At 37.8% G+C, this 20,965-nt stretch overlaps 2 protein-coding genes across 4 annotated transcripts; one reads left to right on the plus strand and one right to left on the minus strand.

The window, feature by feature from the left end:
* The first annotated feature begins 571 nt into the window (after window positions 1-571).
* On the plus strand, window positions 572-13,284 carry stimate (STIM activating enhance). Its single transcript, XM_051122679.1, has 8 exons — window positions 572-1,492; window positions 5,185-5,233; window positions 5,423-5,518; window positions 5,669-5,790; window positions 6,776-6,888; window positions 8,053-8,130; window positions 8,790-8,939; window positions 11,442-13,284. Exons 1-8 carry the CDS (start codon window positions 1,321-1,323, stop codon window positions 11,556-11,558), a joined length of 897 nt encoding a protein of 298 aa, XP_050978636.1. The 5' UTR covers window positions 572-1,320; the 3' UTR covers window positions 11,559-13,284.
* Window positions 11,377-20,608, minus strand: LOC127173056 (uncharacterized). Of its 3 annotated transcripts, XM_051122682.1 has the most exons (5): window positions 20,574-20,608; window positions 20,296-20,402; window positions 14,757-14,859; window positions 14,459-14,663; window positions 11,377-11,517 (listed from the first exon to the last, which is right to left on the minus strand). In XM_051122682.1, the coding sequence occupies exons 1-5, from the start codon at window positions 20,587-20,589 to the stop codon at window positions 11,475-11,477; spliced, it is 474 nt and encodes a 157-aa protein (XP_050978639.1). In that variant the 5' UTR covers window positions 20,590-20,608; the 3' UTR covers window positions 11,377-11,474. The 3 variants fall into 3 exon arrangements, with proteins under 3 accessions (XP_050978639.1, XP_050978638.1, XP_050978637.1); XM_051122681.1 differs by lacking the exons at window positions 20,296-20,402; window positions 20,574-20,608 and adding an exon at window positions 17,923-18,203; XM_051122680.1 differs by lacking the exons at window positions 20,296-20,402; window positions 20,574-20,608 and adding an exon at window positions 17,399-17,719.
* Between the last annotated feature and the right edge of the window lie 357 nt (window positions 20,609-20,965).

The following is a 20,965-nucleotide window of genomic DNA, read 5'->3' on the forward strand; positions in this document are numbered from 1 at the left end:
ATAGTGTTGAATCTAGTGTTGAGTCATTTGAACATTCCGTCAATGTAAGTCTACGGGATTTTTGGTGGTTTTGTTAGTCTGGTTTACAAAAACCGTAAGGCGGATCAGTCTGAAAAGATACAGCACACCGAGTCAGACCAGTCTGAAGGTCTGGGCCGAGTTTGGTGGTTCTAGCTTGAAAGCTCTAGGAGGAGATAGATACCGAAATTTGGCTCAGAAGAATAAAAATAATAATCTTCTTAAATAGTAGATCAGTAAGTTGACTTTCTCAAGCCGACTTAATTACAACCACAAAGACCCCACAACGCCCGATATTTAAATATATATATTTGATCCATTGTTTGATTCATTGTATTATCCAAGCAGAAAATGTTTGTGTACACTTAGTTGGGAATAAAAGTGGATTAAACAGATATAAGTATATAAAAGTAAGTAAAAGTATATAAAGTTATAGTTTTGTCGTTCACTAAGTCTAATATTTATTAGAATTTCATGAATTGCACCTGCCGCTTTAAGGGGTCGCTTAGAACTACATATCCCAGCATGCTTTAGTACGACGTGACACAGTGATGACGCAGTAGATGGTCGCGTAATGAGTGTAAACGGCACCTGAATGCATTGGAAAAGGAAGTGTCCTGCCTTTACGGATAATATCTCTCTTTATCAGATACGTATGTGACTAGTTTGGACGCTTACCTTCTTAAACCGGCGCAAATTCAGAATCAACTCTTCTCCTGAAAGCAGCGGTGGCGGTTTTTTCGTCAGCTGGTTTGCTAGCAGAAGCGCCTGACCGGACTCTCGCTATAAATCAGCAGAACTACCCAACGAGCTGAGTGTTATTTGCCTTTCTAAATGAGCTATAAAGGGAAGTGAAGTTTTAAACGTTATATTTCTGGACTTAATTTAACTGTACGCGTTTAACGGCTTTAATTTACACGGTGTGTTTTCTAGCAGCTAACGTTAACCGCACGCGCTCTATGATAATATAACCGATAAATGTCTCCATGACAACGTGTGTGTTGTAGCACAGCTACCGTTGCACATCTCAGTCTGTAGCATGTTTACTTGATGCTGAAGGAGATGTTTATACAGCACAACCTGCTGACAGATATTAGGTAGCTCACAACTGGATGGCGACGCATCGAGGTCCAGTATGAAACACGATACGTCTGCGCTTCAGTAACCGTGACCGGAGGCTCATAGGAGAGAGCCTTCATTATGTACCTTAGCTGTATCATCGTCCTGTCGATCATCTCCACTTCTCGAGACTGATATTTTGTGGCTTTTTCTAAACACTCGTGATCCTGTAAGTGTTGCGCAATGGCGGGTGTTGGGGTCAGTGTGCTGGCGCGGGGTCAGCTGCCGTCTGCTTCCTCCAACTCCTCACCCACTGATCCTGATGCCCGGGGATGCTCCAACGGGGACTTCATGGACTCCTTTGGCATCTTCCTGCAGGGCCTGCTGGGAGTGGTGGCCTTCAGCACCCTTATGTGTAAGTATGGGGTAACCATCTTCATTTTAAATTTTAAAGCTGGTCCAATAAATGAAAATTTGCTCAAAAAATGCATTTACCCTCAGGCCATACAAGAGGAAGATGAGCTTGTTTCTTGATTTGAAGAGATTTAGAGATATTTAGCATTACTTGCTAAGCAATAGACATACTGTAGTGATTGGGTACTGTCAGAATGAGAGTCTAAACAGCTGACAAAACATCTCAGTAATGTCTCCAGTCCATCAGTTAACATCTTGGGGTGCGAAAAGCTGTGTGCTTGTCATAAATTTATTATTAAGACAATGTTGTGATGCTTTCCAGTGCCAAGTGTTTCCTCAAATATAATCAGATAAAGAACAAACTCGTCTGCATCTTGGATGGACTGAGATTCAGTGCAAATATTCGGGTAAAATATTAATTTAAAGACTGCATGAAATGAAAACTAAACACATATATTTTCTGAATGTTGTAGATCTTTCTGTGAAGAAGTAGTCTGTGTCTTATATTTTTTTTAAATAAAAAATCTTGATCTTAATATTTAAGGAAAATGTCATAACTATACCTTACAGAGAAAACAACACTTCTCTCTGGTAGCGTATTCAGGACTTGTCCAATCTTTTAGTCCACTTAAACTCATCCCTTGCATTCATCTGCCTCCGCTTTTAACGCACAACAGTCACATCTCTATGTGTACTTCTATTTTATTGCAACATTAAAGGGACCAGTTCAGGTTGACTCATTGTAGATTTAAGGGTTTGGTCCTAGAAGTGCGCAGGTCAAGGCATGTTTGTGAATCCTGAAATGCACCGCTGCACCTGTAAGCTCACCACTGTCAACCTGACACAGTACTTTAAAGGCTGTAAGTGAGCACATTTAAAGGGTTCGTAGTGTTAGATCTTTGGTTTTTTGCTTGGCCACACCATCTCATATCTTCTTAGGTTTTTGGTCTTTGGGCTTGTGTGTGCTTGCATACATTTCTAGCATGTCTCATTGACACAAAAGAATCTGTGTCGGAATAACTTAAGAGATGTTCATACCAAGAAGAATGACTATGACTAGTTTTAAAAAATCATTCTGAATAGAGTGGAGTCCAAAATACAATTATAACAATAACAACACTGAGGAATGATTTCGTTGAGATCACTTTGAGACTAATCTGATTTTTGCATGGATCATTTTGTGTTTGTATGCAGAGGAGAACTTCTCACAGCAATAATAAAAAAAAAAGAATAGACTTTAATAAAGCATGCTTTAAAGTTAAATGGTTTTATCCCTGATCAAGTGACTCAAGATGTATGGAAGCCCATTTCCGCCACTGAGTAAAACATAAAAAAAAAGGTAATTGCGACTTCTTATCTCACAATTCTGACTCTGACTTCTTACATCTAGCAGTTCTAACTCTCAGAATTTTAAAGTCTTGCAAGATATAAACTTGCAAATCTGACTGTTTCTCAGAACTTCATGATAAAACCTCAGTTGCGAGTTATAAAGTCAGAATTGTGAAACGAAAACTCGTAATTCTGAAAAATAAAGTCAGAATTGAGATAGAATAAGTAAGATGAAAATGAGGGGGAAAAAATTAAAATTGCGTGATATAAACTCACAATTCTGACTTTTTTTCCTCAGAATTGTGAGATATTAACATGCGGAATTGCCAGATATAACTTGTAAATCTTTTTTTTCTCAGAACTTAATGATATAAATTCAACAATTGCGAGTTATCCAGAACTGTGAAATGAAAACTCGCAATTTTGAGAAATAAAGTCAGAATTGAAATAAGATTTAAAAAAATTCTCAGAATTGTGAGATGTAAATGTGCAGTTCTGAGGAATGAAGTCAGAATTGCAAGATATAAACTCGCAAATCTGACTTTTTTCTCAGAACTGCGAGGAAAAAATGTCAGAATTGCGAGATATAAACTCACATTTACAAGAAAAAAGTCAGAATTGCAAGATAAAAATTCACAGTTTATATCAAGCAATTCTGAGAAAAAAAGTCTGGCAGTTCTGATTTTCTCACAAATATAAAGTTTATATCTCGCAAGTCTGACTTTATAACTGCAAATGCGAGTTTATATATAAAAAGTCAGAATTGTGAGATCAAAAAGTTACAATAACATTCAAAAAAAAATTTATTCTGTAGCAGAAACGGGCTTCCAGAGATCACCCAACTCTTAGATCTGTTTAATTTTTCTTGGTGTGAACATACTATATATATATATATATATATATATATAGATATAGATACAGATATATATATATAGATATATATAGATACAGATATATATATATATATATATATATATAGATACTGATATATATATATATATATATATATATATATATATAGATGTGTATATATAGATATAGATATATAGATGTATGTGTATATATATATATATATATATATATATCATAGCTCCATACGCTAGATAAAACACTACAACAGTCTAAAAGAACAGGGTAAACCAGTGAAATATATGAGATGTGTGAAATTGTAAGTTGTGAGTCATCTCTTCTCATTGGTTTTGCGAGCTGTAATTGTAAAGAGAGGATTGTGTTCAGGGGACACATAGTTAATAGCTGTACACAAACAAACAGCCATTGTGTTAAACAGGCTGCCCTTTATTTGTGTGAACTATTGGGTCACGTTTGGCAACTAGCGGTTTCCACAGCCGAAAAAGCAGCAATTCTCACTTCTTTTTTAAAAGCAACACTGCATTTGTTTTTGTCTTTATTACGGTCCTCTCTGTTTACAGTTGTTTTTGTTGTCAGAATCTAAAAATGTATTTAAAAACATTAAATTCAGTTCATTTATTACATCACTTCTATGGATTTTAAAAGGTTCGTATACTCAAAAATAAAAACTCTGTCATTAATTACTCACCCTCATGTCGTTCCAAACCCGTAAGACCTTTGTTCACCTTCAAAACACAAATTGAGATATTTTTAATGAAATTCAAGCTTTCTGACCCTGCATAGACAGCAGTGACACGTTAAAGGCCCAGAAAGGCAGTAAGGACATTGTTAAAATAGTCCATGTGACATCAGTGGTTCATCCTTAATTTTGTGAAGCTACGAGAATATGTTTTGTGTGGAAAGAAAACAAAAATAACGACTTTATTCAACATTTCTTCTTTTACATGTTCGTGAGAGTAGCACAACGCATGACACAGAAAAGCAGTAGTTGTTGAATAAAGTCATTTTCTTTGCACACAAAAACTATTCTCATAGCTTCATAAAATTAACGTTGAGGGTTAGTAATTAATGACAGAATTTTCATTATTAGGTGAACTAACCCTCTAATGTGCCAATTAAATTTGTATTGATATTTAAAAGAATGAAAATTTAAAAAGAAAACCCTCAGGTGATTTGGTGGAATCTTTTATTAGTATTTCTAAGGGAAAAAAGATCTTGTAATGAATATTTTAGTTGGTGTTTTTACAGGTTTTGTTTTGCGTTTGAGTGCAGAAATCTCTTTAAACCCGTGATGAAGCAGTTCCCCATTCAGCTCTTCCCCTTTTGAAATGTTAATGTCGTGTATCATTTATTGACCACTGTGTTTTCATAGCACTATATGTGATAGAGCCAGGAAAGAGTTTTTAGCATCAGCCCTTCTCCCATGTGGCAGACGTTATTGATCACCCCATTTTTCCTGCTACCAATATGAAAGCTTCTGTTTCCTCTCCACAGTGAAACGCTTCAGGGAGCCCAAGCACGAACGGAGACCCTGGAGAATCTGGTAAACCGCCATTTTGTGTCATTAGCAAGCACTAGCTACTTAAAACACATGCACGGTCAATGCTGCACACCACTGACCAGAGATCTGTCTAGCGGCCCTCTGTAGCCCCGTTCCCCTCGTGACTTAACGGTGAGTTCTAACCAGGTCTCCTCCCTCTCACCGTCCCCTCCTCCCCTTCACCTCTCTCAGGTTTCTGGACACCTCCAAACAGGCCATAGGGATGCTGTTCATTCACTTTGCCAATGTCTACCTGTCTGACCTCACAGAGGAGGACCCATGTTCACTGTGAGTCTGTGTGTGCGTCGTCGTTTCGATGTTTCCCCCACACATCGTTGTACTTCCCGTAGTGTTTTGTATATGTGTTTTTTACATATTTATTATTAGCTGTGCTCAGTGTCTAACTCCCTGTATGTTTTTTTTTTTCTTTTCTTGCAGATACTTGATCAACTTCCTTTTGGATGCGACACTGGGCATGCTGGTGATCTATGGCGGCGTGAAGGCCGTTAGCGCTGTGGTTGAATGGAGACAGTGGGATTCGCTGCGTTTTGGAGAGTATGGTATGAGCCTTAACAATAATTGTTAGAAGTAAATTGAAAATCTAGTGGGAACCGTGAGTTAATTAAGGACTAGACGCTTCCACTGAGCTTCTTTATGTGAATGTGGCCTCGTATAAAGAGGGCAGTCCTCAGACTTATGAATGGGAAATTGAATCAGCCCTTTTTATTCATTACCATTGTTCGATTTGTGTTCATTGAAGGAAATTAATTTGAAATTATGATTATGAAATCTTGTTCTTCACAGGCTGTCTGAAACCAAACAATAAGTCTAATCAATGATTTAACAGTGTTTTTATATAAAGCTTCCTTCAGAAGAAACTAGTTAGACTATCTTTCAAGGCACTGCAATGTCATGTAAAGGTGGTGAATTAATTTAGATGAGAGTCTTTTAACCAGTTCAACCAACCAGTTTCTTGTTTCGGTCAACCACAACTTCACGGGGCAGCCGTGGCCTAATGTTTAGGGAGTCGGGCTTGTAAACTGAAAGGTTGCAGGTTCGAGTCCCAGGTCCCAGAGCACAAATTCCGAGTAAGGGTCACCATACTTGGCCACACGTCACGTCGGTCACATACAGGGTTGTATGCCTCATAGGCAGTGCATTGATGACATCTATGATGATTAATGAACAGGAAATTATGTTTTCAAGCAGTGATTGTTAACCTTTTTCACTCCAGGGCCTTCCATAACAATATTCAAAGACCCCGTGATTATGCGATTTACCAAACAAGGATTTTAAAAGTTATTTACGATTTTATTAGTTTATATGACTTTCCAGGTCTATGGCCATGGGAATCCTGGTTCTTAAAAAAAAAAAAATAATAATACTGAATTAAAATGAGATCAAATCTCAATTTTTAGATTTTTAAGGTTTTAATGCTTTTGTCTTATTTTAAAGTCAATTTGGGGCACTCTTTGGAGGATTGCTCGAGCTCGCTGGTTAAAAACTACTGTTTTGAAGTGACTTATTTCTAATGTTTACACACAGGTGAGCCGGTTCAGTGCAGTGCCTGGGCGGGTCAGTGTGCTCTCTACATTCTTATCATGATGTTTGAGAAGGTCATGATCATGTTGGTCCTCCTTATTCCACAATGGAAGAAGGTCAGTCAAGTGTCCAAATACTAATGGATGTTGAACTGTGGTTTGTGGTTCGTGTTCTGAACTTACTCACATGTTTGGAGATAATTTATTATCATAATACTGCTTTAGTAACTTGCAGTTAAAGAGTAGTTCACCCAAAAACTAATATTGTGTCATTAATTACTCTCATGTCATTCAAAACTCGTAAAGCCTTCATTCATCTTCGAAAAACAAATTAAGATATGTTTGATGAAATCATAGCTTTCTGACCCTGCACAGACAGCAACACAACTGACACGTTCAAGACCTAGAAAGGTAGTAAGGACATTGTTATAATAGTCCATGTGACATCTGTGGTTCAACCGTAACTTTATGAAGCTACAAGAATAGCGGCTTTATTTAACAATTTCTTCTCATGCACAAGGGTCGTCATTCTGACGTAGAACCCAGATGTGCTGCACCTTGTTTGCAAGAAGATAAAGATGCATGCTGTACATAAAATAGTTTTTGTAAACATGTCTGAAGATTTAATTTTTTTTTGCTTGTCCTTACTTATTTGAACCTGAATATGTAGACAGTGAACTAAGAGAGATGCACATGCGTTGCAATACTCTCATTAATGAGCATCGAAGACTGACACGGAAGAGAAGAAATTGTCTAATAAATTGCTTTCTTTGCAAACAAAAAGTATTCTTGTAGCTTCATAAAATTACAGTTGAACCACTGATGTCACATGGACTATTTCAACAATTTTATGAAGTTACAAGCACTTTTTGTGTGCAAAGATAACAAAAATGAAGACTTTATTTAACAGTTTCTTCTCTTATGTGTCAGTCTTCAACACACATTCACAAGAGTACCACAATGCATGACAAGATGTTGTTGAATAAATTAATTTTTGTTTTCTTTGCGCACAAAAAGTATTTTCATAGCTTCATAAAATTAAGAATGAACCACTGTCACTTGGACTGTCACTTGATGATGTCCTTACTACCTTTCTGGGCCTTGAACGTGTCGGTTGCGTTGCTGTTTATGGAGCATCAGAAAGCTCTCGGATTTCATCAAAAATATCTAAATTTGGTCTTACGGGTTAATATTCCACCCACAATGAAAATTGTCATTAAATTCTGGTTATAATTCTTTGGATTATGATGTATTTGATTGGTGTTTGTGTGTGTTGGACAGCTGGCTACGCTCAACCCCATAACAAACCCTCATCTGGAGCTAGCTATCGTCATGCTAATCGTCCCGTTTTTCGTCAACGTAAGTGAAAACCCTTTATATATCCTATCATGTTACCATTCAAAAGTTTGGGTGAGTATAATTTTTTTGTTGTTGTTGTTGTTGTTTTTGAAAAAAGTCTCTTATGCTTACCAAGGCTGCTTTTATTGATCAAATATACAGTAAAAACAGTAATATTGTTAAATATTGTGTTTTAAAAAAAACATTATTATTGTTGAAAACAGTTGTGCTGATTTTGTGTGTGTGTGTGTGTGTGCGCGTGTAAACGATTTAAATAAAAAAATTCAGCATTCTTTGAAAGTTAAAAAATAGAAATGTTTTGTAACATAAATCTTATTTACTATCACTTTTGATCAATTTAATGCATTCTTGCTGAATAAAAGTAAAAAAAATCGTACTGACCTCAGACTTGAATGGTAGTGTACTTGCATCCTTACATTGGTTAAATGTGATGATTTTTGGCATTTTTAATGTAGTGATTTGTATATATTTTTGCTACATGTTGCTATATTTGTACATAACTCTGTATTTTTCCTTCCTTGTGGCTTGCTTCTTATACAAAGAAAATGTGGCTTGCGTGCTCTAAACCTTTTATGCAAATTTATATGACAGGTGGTTCTGTCATTGTTGTAACACGTCTGTTTATCTGACTGCTTGCCCTTGTTTGTGTATGTATCCAGGCTCTGATGTTCTGGGTGGTAGATAACTTCCTTATGAAGAAGGGCAGAACAAAAGCCAAACTGGAGGAGAGGGAAGCAGAAGATGACCCTCGTGGCAACAACAAAGTGCGCTATAGACGTGCACTGTCACATGATGACTCTGAATCAGAAGTAAGTTACTTGTACTGAATCAATTTAATGTGACAGCAGAAAGCTAGAATGATTATTCCTAGGGATGTCAATTGAATTTAACTTTAATTGAACAAGAACTGCAAGCAGTTACACAGGGCCAAGCAAGCTACGCAACCTACCTTCCTGCCTGCCTGCATCTCTCCATCCAATCATGCAAGCAGGGAAGTAAGTTAGACAAAAAATATCTACAATTGAGCAATTGAGGTGTTGTGTTGCTGGATGCAATAATGAACGTAGTGGTCATCATTTACTCCCGACATCTGAGCCGCTGAAGATGCAGTGGATTACATTTGTTTGTGAATGGAATGTGCCTCCCGATCTACATAAATGCATTTATGTTCGTGGAAATCATTCGTAATCCAGCTTCACTTATAGCAGAAGTAGTATAAGGTTTTTTTTTAATGAATCTTTGCGATCGCCTTTCCTAATAACATGCTAGTTAGCAAGTGTAGCGGATAAGCGTGGCTAAAGTAAACTGGCTCGTCACTCCACAGAGAGAAGAGAGGGGCGGGGCGGGCAGAGCTCATTAACATTTAAAGCAGCCTCGACCAGAATAGGATGATTTTTGCAGAGCTGATTTTGGCAAGGTAAAAAGGGTGTTGTGTTACACTACTATTGAGAATTTTTAGCCAAAGTATATTATAGACTTTTCATTAAGACCCTAAAGAATCATATCAACTTGTGTAAAATGGGCAGTCGATGACCCCTTTATGTCTGGGTTGTATCAAGGCATGTTTTGAATAGTCAGGAACAACTCTAAAATCAAGGCATTTATTAACCAAATTTAAAAGTGCTTGAACACTTGTTTAAGTAACCATGGGGAAATTATCCACTATATTTTTCAATGTGCGTTCATAATTAAAATAATACATAAAAATAAAATGGTAAGACACACCAGTCTGCAATATCAAGGAGCAAACAAGCTGTAAATAGCTAAAAATAGCTCAAATATCTGCAAATGAAACCGGAAACAAGACCCATAAAATTTACAAATGGCTGGACCTGCTCTTATGGGGAAAAATTAGTTGGATAGAAAAGAGAGAAATGGGTGTGAACTGGCTAAAAACGGCAGTATGTTTTAAATGGTCTACAGGTTGAATGGTCTGCCTAATCTTAGATCTTGTTAAAACTTGCAGAAATGCTCACACATAGCTACTGACTCTGTAGGATAAGCATAGACTGCAGGGTTTAAAAGTGTTGAAAAGTGTTCTATAAATAGTAGTGACACCATAACCTTTGAACATAGATGAATATCAAAACTATGTTCAGCCATTTCTGTGCAGCCTGAGCCAATTTTCATAAGAATTAAATCTTAAAGGAGTAGTAGCGAAAATGGAATACTGTACTTTCAAAATGGACACTAATGTTTGGAGTTTTAATGTAAGATATTGAATGTGATCAGAACGAGGAGAGTAATCAGATAAACTAAGCTTAAGTTTTCGATTTATTTTTTTTATAAGCGCTAGAAAAAAAAGACTTTTAAACAGGTGGTGGTGTTACAGAGTTGGTCTCAGAGACACCAAAATTGGTCAAATCACTATTCATTATCATCTCTAAAATGTACCAAATTTTATAATTTTCTTCACATTCAATTCATAGGGTTACCATCTGGATGAGGGGTGAAAAAAACAGTAATTGTAATTGTTAACAATTTTATTGGAAATTATTTGTATGTCTAAACCACAGACTGAAACATATTTCCATAAAAAGAAAATCATAAGTGATGACATAAATAACACTTAACACTTTAAGGAATGTATAAAATGCTATTAAAAAAAACAAGTCTAAGCAGTGGAGATTGCTATCTAGACATAGACTTGCTTTGGCAAGACACTTTTGCTGCTTGTTAAACATCTTTAAATGACAGAACTCATATTTTGGCTTTCCTTTGACCTACAGTGTTAAATTAAAAATCATCCCTCTACCCAAGATGGGACATTCCATTTTTTCCCTAGTGCATCCGCATGACCATTACATGTGCATGACAGTTCCCCATTCTTTCTTAACACTTCAAACCTGAAGTATGTATAACCATGCTAAGTCAACAAGTTTACAATCTAGACTGTTCTGGTTAACAATAGTCCAGTAATGAACTCTGGGTGCACTTGGTTTTTTTATGACATTTTTTTTGGCTGCTAGTATTTCTATTATGCATGTATATCCTTTCATCTTGCCTACTGCTTGGTTGTGTTAGCAGTGCTAGATTTGAGACAAGGCATTTTAGCAGGGAACTTGACAGCGAGATCAGGCATCTCGAGTGGCGATGTTATATCTGTGATGGTTATCTCTCAGATGATTTAGTCCAGTGATTATAGTCCATCCTTATCACTTTTAAAGGAATGAGCAGCTCAGTCAGACTGTACCTACTTATGTAGGCTTGCAGGGTGTAGTCCATTGTCAATATCACCTGTTTGTTTTTTTAAAAAGATGATCCATTGAACACCGTCTTTCTCTTTGCCCTCTTCCTCCTGTGCTGGTCAGATTCTGTTCTCCGCAGATGACGAAATGGAGGATTCAGATGGTGACGACGATGTACGAAGACTCACAGGGCTCAAGCCTGTTAAGAAAAAGAAGCACCGTCTTGGTATTCCAGTTTGAATTCAAATCAGTTTAGACTTGAGGCCTCCCTCATTCTCATGAGCCCACTTCATTTACCTGAACATGGATCAGTATGTGAGGGGCATGAAGACTAACTCAACCTATGATTTGTGGGGTAAAGAACCCATGCTCCGGTACACAAGAGGAGCCTCTAGACATCATTAGAATGATTCTGGCTCATTGGAGATGATCAGACCATAACATTTTCAGTCTGTCAACGTTTTTGTGCACATTCATAGTTCTCTTCTGTGGCTGCTTTGTCATGCTTAAAGAACATTCGATTCTCCAGTGGATATACAACACGACTACATCGCCTCCTCGCATCTGTCCAGCCTTTAAACTTAAAGCGATTCAAAATCTTTTAAAATGTGTCTACGTTACAAATAACATGCTGTTATTCTACTGAAACAAGTACCTTTAATCATATGCATGTGATTGATCACACTGACTTGGACGTTCAAGGTCACTCGAAGTTGGTTCCAAAGCGAGTTTGTGTGTGTAGCTACGGCTGAGAGTTTTGTGAGGAAATTGTGCTGATGAAATGTTACTGAATAACATCGGTCAGCAGTGTTATGAGCCAGCATTATAATACAGTTGGTACAGTCTGCTTGCAATGTGTTTTTAACCGATTTGTGAAGGTACGTAAATCCAGGGATGCCTCTTTCAGACCCCTGACTGGGATGGTTTGTCTTACTGTTGCTTTTCAAAGTGTATCTGCCTCAATTCAGTGTCGCTGTGTTCTAACACTGATCTTTTTCAACAGTTGTTTTTGTTGTCTGTATGGCCTCCTAAAAAGACAGCTCTACCAAAAATGTTGTTTCAAACCTGTATGATTTTCATTCTTCTGCAGAATATTATCAAGAACACTGCGGTCCCAAACAACATCGGACCCCACTGACTTCCACTGTATAAAAGTCATGCAGCTCTTGAACAGCTTTTCATTTTTGGGTGAACTGTCTTTAAGTTTTTGTTTCTGTTTTGCTACTCACTGCAGGGTAGATGCTGTGGTGCGGATGCTTCTGTAACCTCTTGCACAGTTTGGTGTTACATTGTGATGTCTTTGTATGCGGTATTACCTTCAAGTTTTCTATGTTTTTAAGCATTCCCCTTTGTCTCTATATGATATTTAGCACTCGGACACTGTCAAACTTTAAATACTAAACCAGCAGGCCTTTCTTCCCAATGCTTTCTCATCCACCCTCACATTTTTCTGCTGTTATTTGATTCCAACACTGAAGCACAGATCCTTGGAGAATGATGTGTTTGCACCATGCATTCTCTGCAAAAATCGTAAAACTGACACTGTCAGATTCGTCTTTGTAATGTGAAGAGAAAGTTGCCTGTAGGTTTGGAGTTGGAGTGAATGTAATTGGGAGTACAGGACCAGCCGTCTTGCCGCTTGTATTGTTAAACTGATATTTAATGGACCAAGTTTGTGGGATTACTATGTTTGCACACGGTTTGTGTTTTACAGGGAAGAAATAAAACCAGGCTTACTGGTCAGGCCTGCTTGGATGAACAGGTTACTGATAAGGTGGAAAACTAGAAACTGCCTTTCCCTCTCCAGGTTTGATTCTGACTTTTATTACAGACCAATCTTGGCTACAGTTGGTGGCGAATGAAACAATTGGATGTGGAGGGGTGTTAAGTACTAAACAATATTAGATGAATCAGAATTACTGACAAATTATCTTATGTATGCTTTTTTAATAAACAGTGTAAAATAGCTATTTATATGTTTCATTATTTATTGACCTGTAACTTCTCTTCCACAGCTTTTTTTTTATATATATATATATATATTTTTTTTTAAATATTTTAGCATTTGCAAAAGAATACTTCCTGACCAGGAAGTGAACCCAATCAGTCACTGTGAGAGGGCTGAATCTTAACCACAAGAGATATATGTGCTTTTGGCATTTTAAATAGCATACTTTGTGTTTAACTTCTGTAATATGACCTTTACATTATATATTGGGATTTAAAGAGATAGTTCGCTCAAAAATGAAAATTACCCCATGATTTACTCACCCTCAGGCCGTCCTGGGTGTAAATGACTTAATTCTTTCAAACACATACAATCAGAGTTATATTAAAAAATGTCCTGGCTCTTCCAAGCTTTATAATGGCAGTGAATGGGTGTTGAGATTTTGAAGTCCAATAAAGTGCATCCATCCATCATAAAAAGTGCTCCACATGGCACCGGGGGTCTCTCATGAATGTGTGTACAACAGTTAGTAGAAGCTAGAGATTACAGTTTATAAAGTTTAAAATATAGATATTTTTCATACACAAATGCATCAGTTTACTTCAGAAAGCCTTTATTAACACCCAGGAGCCGTGTGAAGTACTTTTTATGATGGATGAATGAACTTTTTGGGCCTTAAAATCTCAACAGCCATTCACTGCCATGATAAGCTTGTAAGAGCCAGGACATTTTTTAATGTCTGAAAGAAGAAAGTCATACACACCTAGGATGGCTTGAAGGTAAATAAATCATGGGGTAATTTTCATTTTTGAGCGAACTATCCCTTTAAGGCCTGTTCACACCTATGACAATAATTACAAAGTTTGAATAATCATTCCAATTATATACCAATAGGGAAGTCCACACCACAGCTATAAAAGTAACATTATCATTGCAAATACTCAAGATTATTTCCAGCTGATGAACTGTAAAACAACAGTGGCAGAAAATAATTTCTACATGCCCTTATATCAAACAAAGGAGTTCTTTGCATTGCCGTGGACACTAATGCAGTTACTGTTATCATTCTTGGTGTGAACTTAAGTCATATTATGAGTTTGTCTGAGCTGTGAAAAGTGGGTGTTCAATACTGACATATATCTAGTTGTGAGTTTACAGAACAACACCCCATATGAAACACGGACAGACTTACTTTATGTCATCTTCTTTAATTATTTTAGGCACGTGGGTGTCATCTGTTGGTTCTTCTGAGCTGTACGGTGACCCTTCTGGGGAATCCTCTATACGTTGCCTTTTTTTTGGTGTTAATGTAAATGAAGATTCAGATTTGACTGAAAAATCCTCATCGGAGCCGGACACACTTTCACAATGACTCACAAGAGGCCTCACTTGAATGGCTGTTATTAAAACACACAAAAATGAAAATCAAACGAGTGAATCAAAACACAAAGCTGTAAACTCACAAGAAAACTTTTAGCTAAAAATGCTACCTTTACTTCTCCGTTTTGGCTTTTTTGGGGTGCGTATTGCTTGGACCGCCACACTCTTTAGAACCGGAGCTGTACATTGGCAGCCTACCTCTCGTGTCATTGGCTGTATGAAAGCAGTACAGAAATAAAGCAATGTAATAATTCTATTTTAAGATTTTTTAAATATTTTAAAATGTTACCTGCACAACCTGTTCACACTGTTATTTGAACACGCTACCATTGCATTTTGATCTGTTATTGTGGTACGTTCGATTTCAGTATCTACTTTTGCTTCTTTTGTGAAGCATATCATCAATTTTATAGACATCATCAATTGGCAACGTTGGTGGCACTGAATATAAACAATGCTACTGAACTGAACAAAATTCGCATATTTTGCTGATTGTTGCTGCTGAAAATGATCAATTATTGTCATGTTTTGGACTGTATTAACATTTGGAGTACTACAGACTGCCAAAAGTTAAAACAAATCAAGCAGAAGAGTGCAAAAAACTGAGGAACAAAAGGCATCTGTGGTTGGCCAAACTGAACCAGGATTTCCAGGGCAAGAATCAAATATTCGTATTTGTTCCTGTCATTTCCAGTCAGGTAGGTGCAATATTAGGCTCATATCTTCATTAATACTGCTCGTAAGTACAACCCCAAATCAGAAAAAGTTGGGACAGTATGGAAAACGCAAATAAAAAAAGAAGTGATTTCTAAATTTACTTTGACTTGTATTTCATTGCAGACAATATGAACACAAAATATGTCATGTTTTGTCTGGTCAACTTCATTTCATTTGTAAATATACGTCCTTTCCTGTCATTCTGACCTGCAACACATTCCAAAAAAGGTTGGGACAGGAGCACTTTAGGGCTAGTAATCTGGTAAATTGGTTAAATAATGATGTGATTTTAAACAGGTCATGTCAACAGGTGATTGTAATTATGATTTGGTACAAAAGCAGCATCCAAGAAAGGTCTAGCCCTTTAGGAGCAAAGATGGGCCGAGGATTGCCAGTTTGCCAACAGATACGTGAGAAAATTATTGAAATGTTTAAAAACAATGTTCATCAAAGAAAGATAGGAAGACATTTGGATATCTCACCTTCAACAGTGCATAACATAATCAAAAGATTCAAGGAATCTGGAGGAATTTCAGTGTGTAAAGGACAAGGGCGCAAGCCTAAGCTGAACAACCGTGATCTCCGATCCCTCAGGCGGCACTGCACCAAGAATCGTCATTCATCTATAAGCGATATCACCACATGGGCTCAGGACTACTTTGGCAAACCTTTGTCAAGTACCACAATACGTAGTTACATCCACAAATGCCAGTTAAAACTGTACTGTGCCAAAAGGAAGCCCTATGTTAACAGTGTCCAGAAGCGCCGTCGGCTTCTCTGGGCTCGGAGGCATCTGGGATGGACCATCACGCAGTGGAAACGTGTACTGTGGTCAGATGAATCAGTATTTCAGGCATTTTTTGGGAGAAATGGACGCTGTGTGCTCCGGACCAAAGAAGAAAAGGATCATCCAGACTGTGACCAGCAACAAGTCCAAAAGCCAGGGTCTGTCATGGTATGGGGTTGTGTCAGTGCCCTTGGCAAAGGTAACTTCCACTTCTGTCATGGCACCATTAATGCTGAAAAGTACATGGAGATCTTGGAGCACAATATGCTGCCTTCAAAAAGACATCTTTTCCAGGGACGCCCATGCATATTTCAACAAGACAATGCAAAACCACATTCTGCACACATTACAAAGTCCTGGCTGCGGAGGAAGAGGATACCGGTACTTGACTGGCCTGCCTGCAGCCCCGACCTGTCTCCAATAGAGAATGTGTGGCGCATTTTGAAGCGCAAAATGCGTCATCGAAGACCCCGTACTGTTGCCCACCTTAAGACTTGTTTGCAGGAAGAATGGGACAAAATTACACCTGAAACACTTCATCACTTGGTGTCTTCAGTCCCTAAACGTCTTAAGTGTTGTGAAAAGGAATGGCAACATTACAAAGTGGTAAATGCTTTACTGTTCCAACTTTTTTTGAAATGTGTTGCAAGAACCAAAATTGGCATACGTGTTTATTTTGAGAAAAAAAAAAAGAAATCATGAGGAACACATTAAATAATGTGCTGTTGTATTGTCTGCAATGAAATACAAGTCAAAGTAAATTTAGAAATCACTACTTTCTTTTTTTTATTTGTGTTTTCCATACTGTCCCAACCTTTTCCGATTTTGGGGTTGTATCTTTACCACCTAGTAACTTTAGTTTGTCAAAATATTGCACCAATATAAGTCATTTTCTATATGATTTAACCACACGTTTTTCCTGTGGTTTAGACATATATTAGCAGAACAACATATTCAGTAGTACATTAACTGTGTAATCAATGCTGTTGTTTACATCCGAGTATCGACAATTTAGTAACCAAAACATTCTTCAAACTGTGTTCTACAGAAAAAAAAGTCTTAAATGTTTGAAACGTTATGAGGTGATTACATAATAACAATTTCTATTTAAATGTTGAGCTGTCCCTTTAAATGCATAAAACGTGGTTAGTGGTTCTACATGTCAGTCAGACTGCCACGTCCGGTCAAAGTGGGCGGTTCTTTGACAGAATAAACTGCAATGTTAACCAGGCAGGCGTAACTACTTACCTTCACACTCGGTACCGGACCAACGGTGTATATTGTCGGGACAGCCATATCTATCAAGCTAAGAAAGTCAGCGAAGCCCATTTCGTATTGTTGTAAATTTGTGAAGCATTCTGGAGCGAAATGCTTCGCACACAAACGCGAGCTCTCCGAAATTCCTCCTTCCTCAAAATGCAAAAATTCAAGCCAGCGGGCTCGCAACCACGGTAGCTTGGGGAAAGGGAACAAGGTTTTGTGGGGATAACAACCCAAAACACACCTTTTCACCATCTCTTGCTTGCTATGCTCGTTCAGTGTTTGACAATCCGACTCTTTTTTTTTTTTTTTTTTTTTTTGTCCTGGCGCGAACAGGTTCTTTTTAACGGTTCGTTTCAAAGAATCGGCTCGAAAGATCCGGTTCAAATGATTCCGGCGTCATGACGCCGCTACGTCACTCAGCAGACAGAGCATATAAGAAAGGTCGGAGAGCGTAGGTGATTATATTTCGATGAAAGGTTTTAATAGCGTCTTAAGAAAACGATACTTACTCGTGCGGGAGGGGAAGCGCCCACAGTGTACCGAGTGGGAACGGCCGTGTCTACTAATGTAAGGTAGCACGTTATCCCAGCAGTAACCATTCCCAAATTGGTGAAGGATTCGTCAGAGAAATGCCTGTCACAAAGCCGCGAGCTGGGGCAAATACCCCCCTCTTCGAAATGTATAAACTCCAGCCACTTTTTTCGTAACCAGTTTGTGGTTGGGAAACAAAATAAAGTACGTGCGTTGGAACAACCAAATACACACCGACGAACCATGATTAGAGAAGAGGGGGAGGGACATTCTCATTCTAGAGCGCATCTGATTGGACAAAAACCCTTGTAGTGCTGGATGACTCATCAATATTTTCTTCCGCTGTGCCTCTTTGGGGTGAAATAAAATAAACTAGATGAGTAAAGTTTGAGAACAAACTTTAAGTTGGCTTGAGAAAGCCTAGCCTGAAAGTTTGAAGCAGTTGTAAAAGTATGAAAGCAGCTAGCATGATTTAACACATTACTTACATGATTTAACATGTTGTTCACCCATTTTAGCATGATTAGCTTGTTGCTTGTATTTTTATAGGCTGATTACAATGTTGTTAGCATGATTAGCATGTTGTTAGCATAATTAGCAAATTACTAGAATGTTGTTAGCATGATTAGCAATTTACTAGCATGTTTCTATCCTGATTAGCATGCTGATAGCATGTTTCGTGCATGATTAGCATGTTACTAGCATGTTTCTAACATGGCTAACATGTTACTAGCTTTTTGTTAACATGTTTCTAGCATGATTAGCAAGTTACTAGCATGTTGCTAACATGTTTCTAACATGGTTAGCATGTTACTAGCATGTTGCTAGCACGATTAGCATCATATTAACGTGTTGTTAGCATGTTTCTAACATGGTTAGCATACTGTTAGCATGATTAGCAGGTAACTAGCATGTTGCTGGCAGGATTAGCATGTTACTAGCATGTTGCTGGCAGGATTATCATATTACTAGCACGTTGCTGGAATTTTTCTATCATGATTATGTTGCTAGCATGATTATCAAGTTACTACCATGTTGGTAGCATGATTAACATGCTGTTAGCATGTTTCTAACATGATTAGCATGTTACTAGCATGCTGTTAAAACAATTAGCATGTTACTAGCATTTTGTTAGCATGTTTCTAACATGATTAACATGTTGCTAGCATGATTAGCAAGTTACTAGCATGTTGCTAACATGTTTCTAACATGGTTAGCGTGTTACTAGCATGTTGCTAGCACGATTAGCATTATATTAACATGTTGTTAGCATGTTTCTAACATGGTTAGCATACTGCTAGCATGATTAGCAGGTAACTAGCATGTTGCTAGCAGGATTAGCATGTTACTAGCATGTGGCTAGCATGATTATCATATTACTAGCACGTTGCTGGCATTTTTCTATCATGATTAGCATTTTGTTAGCATTATTATCAAGTTACTACCATGTTGGTAGCATGATTAACATGCTGTTAGCATGTTTCTAACATGATTAGCATGTTACTAGCATGCTGCTAAAACAATTAGCATGTTACTAACATTTTGTTAACATGTTTCTAACATGATTAACATGTTGCTAGCATGATTAGCAAGTTACTAGCATGTTGCTAACATGATTAGCATCTTACTAGCGTGTTGTTAGAATGCTTCCAGTATGATTAGCATGTAAATAGCATGTTGCTAGCATTATTACCAAGTTACTAGCATGTTGTTAGCATGATTAGCATGTTACTAGCATGTTGCTAGCATGATTAACAAGTTACTAACATGTTTCTAACATGATTAGCATGTTGCTAACATGCATGTTACTAGCATGTTGCTAGCATGATTTAGATAGCTCGATAGATTAGAAATATTAGAAATATTAGAGTGGAAGCTTAAATGAGTCTAAATGGATTAGAAATAGTACATAGAAGTGAAGCTTGACTGAGCCTCAAGGGATTCTGGGAGTTTAGATTTGAATTTTGTCAGTTGGAGTTTGAAGAGTGTTGCTCATTTGAACATTCCGTCAATGTAAGTCTATGGGATTTTTGGTGGTTTTGAAAGTCTGGTTTATGAAAACCGTAAGGCGGATCAGTCTAAAAAGATACAGCACACCGAGTCAGACCAGTCTGAAGGTCTGGGCCGAGTTTGGTGGTTCTAGCTTGAAAGCTCTAGGAGGAGATAGATACCGAAATTTGGCTCAGAAGAAGAAGAAGAAGAATATTCTTAAATAGTAGATCAGTAAGTTGACTTTCTCAAGCCGACTTAACAAGACGTTTCGTGTATGTATCTTTAAAAGCAAATAGCTGCTGCTCACCACCACCTTTCCAGCAGAGCTCTGTGCATTCTTCTGACAGACACATACTTACTTTAACAGGATGTAAAGTTGGATTATAGACAGTAGGTATTGATCCATCCTTGATGTAAAGCCGTGATGCAAATCCTGCATTGTATTGACCCACGTTTGCAAAGCAGTCTGGTGTAAAATGGTTAACACAAACATATACGTATTTGCATAAATTTCTAGGCACTTTCCCTTCAAAAATAAAACGAAGCCACTGTGTCTTCAGTGGCTCAGACGGCGGAAGTAAATGAACACTCTTGTGTTCATTCTTACAGCTAAGAACGAAACATTTAGATCATTTACCACGTGGCTGAGACATTCCTGAGACTCAACTAGCTGCTCTAGTAAGGAGATAAACATGGAGGACCGTATTTATCTCACGTGGGGGCGGAGCTACTGCCAATGTGACGCAGCATTGGCTCGCAGATGCAGACACAAATGGCTCATGGGGAGAAGAAAGCAGGAGTAGGTATTTTTACCATTAGAGAGTGGTTGCGCACAGGGGCGTTTCTAGGATTTTAAAACATCCGGGGCTGGTGCCAAAACATCAGGGGCTGGTGGTAGTTGGTGGGAGCTCACATCATGCTCACATAAGATTTTGTTAGACACAAGTGGTTGAACCTGGATCCTTCTAGGGGGGTCTGGGGGCATTAAACTGGGGGTTAAAGACCTTGTCACACTATTAACAATAGTAA

The sequence above is a fragment of the Labeo rohita genome, chromosome 11 (genome assembly GCF_022985175.1).
Source record: "Labeo rohita strain BAU-BD-2019 chromosome 11, IGBB_LRoh.1.0, whole genome shotgun sequence".
Classification (NCBI taxonomy): Eukaryota; Metazoa; Chordata; class Actinopteri; order Cypriniformes; family Cyprinidae; genus Labeo; species Labeo rohita.